This window comes from Grammomys surdaster, unplaced genomic scaffold, assembly GCF_004785775.1.
Source record: "Grammomys surdaster isolate TR1022 unplaced genomic scaffold, NIH_TR_1.0 125901, whole genome shotgun sequence".
Taxonomy (NCBI): Eukaryota; Metazoa; Chordata; class Mammalia; order Rodentia; family Muridae; genus Grammomys; species Grammomys surdaster.
This window is the reverse complement of record NW_021620725.1, coordinates 64,930-71,018: the sequence shown is the minus strand read 5'-3', so window position 1 is coordinate 71,018 and position 6,089 is coordinate 64,930. Positions and strand designations below refer to the sequence as shown.

The following is a 6,089-nucleotide window of genomic DNA, read 5'->3' as shown; positions in this document are numbered from 1 at the left end:
ACACACACACACACACACACACACACACACACACACACACACACACACACACACACACTGACTTGAGAGTGGTAGTAGTGGTGCCCTGCACCATGCCCAGCAATTGTTATATCAGCTATAACTCCACTAGGCTAAAATATAAAGTCATCCTTTGGACTGTTTCCCCCCTTCTTGTGTACTTGGGTGACTGCTGATCTCTCATTTCCTTTTCCAAAGAAGAAAATAACATTCCCTTCAGTTTAACTTCAGCTAAAACTGAAGGGAATATATGATTTAACAAAATGATGTGTACGATAGTAAGTCAGGCTATGACTTCACAGCTAGCTTGATAATAGTCATTTTTTACACTAACCCCTTATGCATTACAACAGTGTCCCTAATACTTCACAGGACTCCTGCAAATCTGAAAAATCTCATATTTTGAGAAATTGATAAATGTGGCTGACGAGGTACATGACTCTGTTCACCTGAAACTTCTCTGCTTCAGTTTAGTGGTTTCTGACATTTTTTGAAAAATAAATTACAGTAATTGAGTTCCTCACGTTTCACAAAAAGGAACTTTAAGTCTTATTTTATCTGGAAGTATTACAGAGCAAAATTTATGTGGTTACTAACCTACCAATCTGCATTTTAGTGTGGCTCAATTTTATGCTAGCTGGGAAAAAAAAAACCAACAAACTAGTGAGATATTCCTAAAGTAAAATTTTGAAGATAATTTTTAAATTTTACTTTTATTTCATGTGCATTGGTATTTTGCCTGCATGGATGTCTGTGTGAAAGTGTCAGAACGTCTGAAGCTGGAGTTATAAGCTGTCATATGGTGCTGGGAATTGAATCAGGGTTCCCTGGAAGAACAGTTAACTACTAAGCCATCTTTCTAGCCCAGATTTTTTTTAAATTTTATTTTAAGAATATAAAAATTCTAGTTGTGTGTGCTGTGCTGGAATCTTCTACACTCTTTGAACTTCTTTGTTTTGCAAAATTTCTGCTGTAGAAATTTTGATTGCCTGGGCTATTGTTCAGAGCTAATAGGACATATGTTTGTATTGCCATAAAAACACCATGGATGTAAAGGCATCTAAGAACTCTAAATGAATAGCTTAAAAAACTGTGACTGTAGCTTTAAAAGCTCAGGTTGTAGGGATGGCTCTGGCATGTTAAGAGCACATGCTCTGGGCTGGAGAGATGGTTCAGTGGTTAAGAGCACTGGCTGCCCTTCCAGAGGTCCTGAGTTCAATTCCCAACAACCACATGATGGCTTACAACCATCTCATAATGAAATCTGATGCCCCGTTCTGGTATGCAGGTGTACATGCAGATATACACTAAATAAATAAAACTTAAAAAAAAAAAAAAAGCACATGCTCCTTCAGAGTCTGAGCAGTTCAGTTTCCATCACACCGAGTGGGTGCTCACGGCCTCCTGTAACTCCAGCTCCAGAGGACTCTGTTGCCTCTTCTGGCCTTCAAAGGTATCCCCATACATGAGGCATACGCATATACACATGTACACACACACTCCATACATTCAAAAGCTTAAAACTGAAAGAAGAAAAAAAACCAAAGTGTCACAGAACTTTTGCGTGTTTGATGTGTGTGATATATGCTTGTGTGTATAAACGTGTGCAGCATATGTGTGTACACGTGCACTTGTGACAGCCTGTGGAGGCCAGAGGAGGACATGTGTCTATTCTATCACTTGCCTTTTTCCTTTGAGCCTGAGCCTCTCACTGATCCTGGAGCTAAGTTGGTAGCCAGCGAGCCGAGTGGTCTTCTTGTCTCTGGCCTCTACAGCACTGCGGTTATGGGCATGTGCGTGGTCACACAGCTCTTTATCCGGGTGCTAAGGATTAGAACTTACGTCCTCATGCTTGTGTAGCAAGCATTCTTACCCCTGGACCCATCTCCCCAGCCACTCCTTTACCTTCTGAGGAAATACCTGCTCATTACTAACAAGTATATTTGCATATTCAAATGTATTCCAAACTGTGATTTCTAACTGCAACCATGAGTCTAACGACGCACTTACCACATAAGGCAATGCAAATTCTTCACACATTTCTATGGCAATATTGTCTAACTTTGTAATTCCAACAGCACTATCCACTAATAAAAATGTTCTCTTCAAACTGTAAGAATAGAAAGAACGTTAATGGCAATATAGGATATACTCATTCATCTGTCTCTCTCACTCTAGGAGCTTCACCCTGGGGTCTAAAAGGACTCAATGCAGCTTACTGTACTTCAAAAACTAAATTTCAAATACCAGTTAACTTGAATAAGAACACATTAACTGACTGAGACTTAACACACATATAAGTGAGATCCCCTCCTGTAAGACCTTAACGTCTAATGGAAAAAGGAGACAAAAATCAAATTATTATAATTTTTTTAAAGATCTGTTTATTTTATTTATGAGCACACTGTAGCTGTCTTCAGACATACCAGAAGAGGGCATCAGATCCCATGTGGTTGCTGGTAATTGAACTCAGGACCTCTGGAAGAACAGTCAGCGCTCCTAACCACTGAGCCATCTCTCTAGCCCAAATTATTATAATTTTTAATATTAGTTTAATTTTGCATCATTTATATCTAAAGTTGTAAGAAATAAAGTGTTTATATATATCGACACATATATATATATGTTTATATATACATATATATATTTTTTCAAATTTGTGATGCTGAGTTCAAATCCAGAGCCTTTTAACAAGTTAGGCAAGTAGTCTATTACTGAGCTACATCCCTAGTCCTTTCTTTATGATTACTTTTTTACACTTCAGAAGCCTGACATTATTTTCCTCTAGACTGTGTGATTCTTGAAACATATTATTGCTTGGTTACATACGGAGACCAAAGAATATACATAACACTCTCAGAGTCTGTGATGACTAAGTGGACAGTGTTTACTGAATTTTATTTAAATCAATTAGCTAACAATTTTCATTTTCAAAATTAGCCAGCTAAGAGCTTGGTTTAAAAAAGAAATGGATGAACTAGCTGTTGAATACTCTTTATAGTTTCAGCTTGATAAAGTAAATAAAGTTAAGACTTCCCTGAGGTAGGTAGAAGCTAAACAGGTAGTGTATACCCTGGTTCTCAATATTGCAGAGTTATATAAGGATAAAGTGCACCTACAAGTAAGGTGTTTAATAAATCTGAAGTATCCGTCATGTATAGAATCCCCTTGATTTAAAAAGTGCTTTGTGGTTAAATGTGTAACAACTGTAAGAAAAAATTTTCCTTACTTATTTCGTTCTTTTAGATAAGCCTCTACCATGTCAACAAAGTCTTCGGGTGATCTATAGCCATACCCTGGCATATCCACCAATGTAAAATGTTTTCCAACTCTGAAAAAATTCATTTTCTTTGTGTGCCCCTGATAAAATAAATGAAAAAAAAAGGCTGACTTAAAAATACATCCTTTATTTCATGCCTAGAAATGTTCATCAACATAAGTACTCAATCAACAAATACTTATTAAAAGTTGAAGTATATATTCTGAACTACTGTGAATACAAAGAGAAAAAAGGTGGAGAGAAGTGGCCACCAATAATTACATCATAATTAAATCTTTTCAATTTTCAAAAAATAGGCTTAGCTTAAAAACTTTACATATTAGAAATACACAGATAAAATATTTTAGGATTTTTCCTATTTTGCTGTCTATGAACATCACCCAGATTTAGGCTGTGTTTGCCATTAGCCAATTCTCTGATGAGCAGTGGATACAGAGGAATGACTTACAGTGCTGATCAAACATTTATCCTATCACACAGATTCTTATAACATCCAGATCCAAAGTCTGACAGTTATCATCTGCAGACTAGTGTTTCCATAAACCAAGATGTTTTGCATGTGCAGTTTAGTGTCCTCATAAATAATTTTTTAAAAAATGTACAACCCCACTACTACAATAGTGAAATTAAAATTGATGAAAAGATAATATGGCTACTTGCGATTTTGCATTCATGAAACACTTAGGAATCAGAAAAGGAAAGACAAACTAAAGTCAATAGTTTGAAAAGATATATCAAAGGAGACGGCTTTTTATAAATGATGACTAAGTTCTTGGTTAGTGTCTTTATCTCATCTGTTAGAAAGTGTTTTTAGAATTGTGTATTTGAGAATGAAAAGAATACACCTTCTTTACCTTTCTCTTATACAAGAATGAAATTCATCGTATCTAGAATTCACCGTTTAGCTGGCTTATGTAGTAAGGAAGAAGAGGGGTGAAGAATGGAATCGCTAGTGATGAAGCCAGAGACTCTACCACATGAAGTGGAGAGCAAAAAGATAGCTTCATGAAAGGCTTAAACTTTCATGGGGTGAACCAGTGAGAGTCACAGCTGGTGAAAGTGCTTTGTCTACACTAAGGTAAGTGGGGCCAGAGGTAGTTTGGAGAAAAGGTTCTTTTAGGTACCAGTTGACTGCATCACTGAAAAGGAAGCAGTAGGAAGGAAAAGATAGCAGAAGGCCAGCAGAGCAGTGTTATCTGTGAAGAAAGGCACAGTGTGGCCTTGGGTAAAAGAATATACACATCTGGATATATGCAAAAATATATGAATGTAAGAACAGAGAAAATATACAAGATTATAGAGGACAAAGCAACTTAAACCCCCTTTGTCCTACAACCAGTGTAGAACTAGACACTCATTTTTATAGATGGAAACAGAAAACAGCAATAAAATATTTAACTTAGCAACTAAGAAAAAACTTACAAAGGATGCTATCCTTTAGATATTGGCAAGATTACCAAAATCAATTCAGCTATACTCCCCCCTTTTTTTCAGAAAATACACAGCCACTAGTGATGTCTTACCTTATTACAGGTTTTTAAAAAAATCTTTTCTCTAGGAAGTTAGCGACTATGATCTCCTGCACCTGCTAATACCTACGTCTCATTTTATAAATTCAAGAGATATCCAGCATACCGGTTTTTTTGAGATCCTGACTTCTACATCAGGGGCCAGAGAAAATAAGGCTTTTATTAAAGAGGATTTTCCAACATTGCTTCGGCCTATGAAACACACCTAGAGGGAGGAAAGGAGAATGGAATACTTAGTATTCTCGAAACTGAAGAGTGGTTTATTTATTAAATGAACTTTCGGGGTTGGAGAGATGGCTCAACGGTTAGGTGCACTTGCTGCCAGAGGATTGTAGTTCAAGTTCCAGCCTACATGGCTGCTCACAACTGCCTGAAACTCCTGTTCCAGCGTGCTCTGATGTTCTCTTCTGGCCTCTGAAGGCTTCAGGCAAGCATGTGGCGCACAGACACACATGCAGGCAAAAAATACATAAACTAAAATAAAAAAAAAGCACGGGCTGCTCTTCCAGAACCCCGGAGTTCGATTCCCAGCACCCACACTGCGGCTCACTGCGGTCCTCAACCGACACCGCACACAAGTGGTGCATCCACACTGAGTGTTTTCTTTTGCTTTTAAAAGCTTTCTCGTTGGGTGACAGGAAATGAGCATAGGCGAACTCAAGCTCTCGCACGACAGTAGACAGGGCGGCCGATCTCACCTCCGGCTGCCGCAAACTCGGGGCGTGGTCTAGGCGGACTGCGGAGCTGAGGTACTCGATGCGGTTCCAGGCTGTGGCCGCGAAGATGCTCTCCGCCCTCTCGATGTCCTCAAAGCTCGGGTCGAAGAGTCTCCGTTCGATAAGGCCAGCCCCGGAGTCCACGAGGAGGTACTGCTCCAGTTCCCGCAGCGGGTACACTATCTTCGTTAGCTGTTTCTGTGGCAGCCTTAGCACGTCAGCGAAGACAGGGGACGTGCTGTAAGTCCGGGGCCAAGGTCCTAGTGCTGGCGCTCTCTCAAGGAGCCTTCCCATTCTATGCCTCAACCTAGCAGCTGCCATTTTTTTCCCATCATCCTCGCGACTGGATTTTATTCGTAGGGTCTGGACAGCGCAAAAAAGAACTCTCACTGCCGCGGCGCCTGCTGGGAATTGTAGTTTTCTTGGGCCTTCTCGCCTGCTCAGCTTCTCACCACCTCCAGACAGAAAGGGGGAAAACCCACTGACTTTTTTTTTTAACACCTTGGCTTTACCAACTATGTATCAGATTTGTGTGTTCTGGTCTTC

At 39.3% G+C, this 6,089-nt stretch overlaps 1 protein-coding gene across 1 annotated transcript in view; it reads right to left on the bottom strand.

The window, feature by feature from the left end:
- Gtpbp8 (GTP binding protein 8 (putative)) overlaps positions 1-5,882 on the bottom strand; it is a 9,899-nt gene extending 4,017 nt beyond the window's left edge. The window contains exons 1-4 of the mRNA XM_028752436.1: positions 5,526-5,882; positions 4,934-5,032; positions 3,248-3,378; positions 2,029-2,128 (exon numbers count right to left, since the gene is read on the bottom strand). Of these exons, the coding sequence (XP_028608269.1) occupies positions 2,029-2,128; positions 3,248-3,378; positions 4,934-5,032; positions 5,526-5,864 (669 nt within the window). The 5' untranslated portion in view covers positions 5,865-5,882. The remainder of the gene's footprint in view (positions 1-2,028; positions 2,129-3,247; positions 3,379-4,933; positions 5,033-5,525) is intronic.
- Between the last annotated feature and the right edge of the window lie 207 nt (positions 5,883-6,089).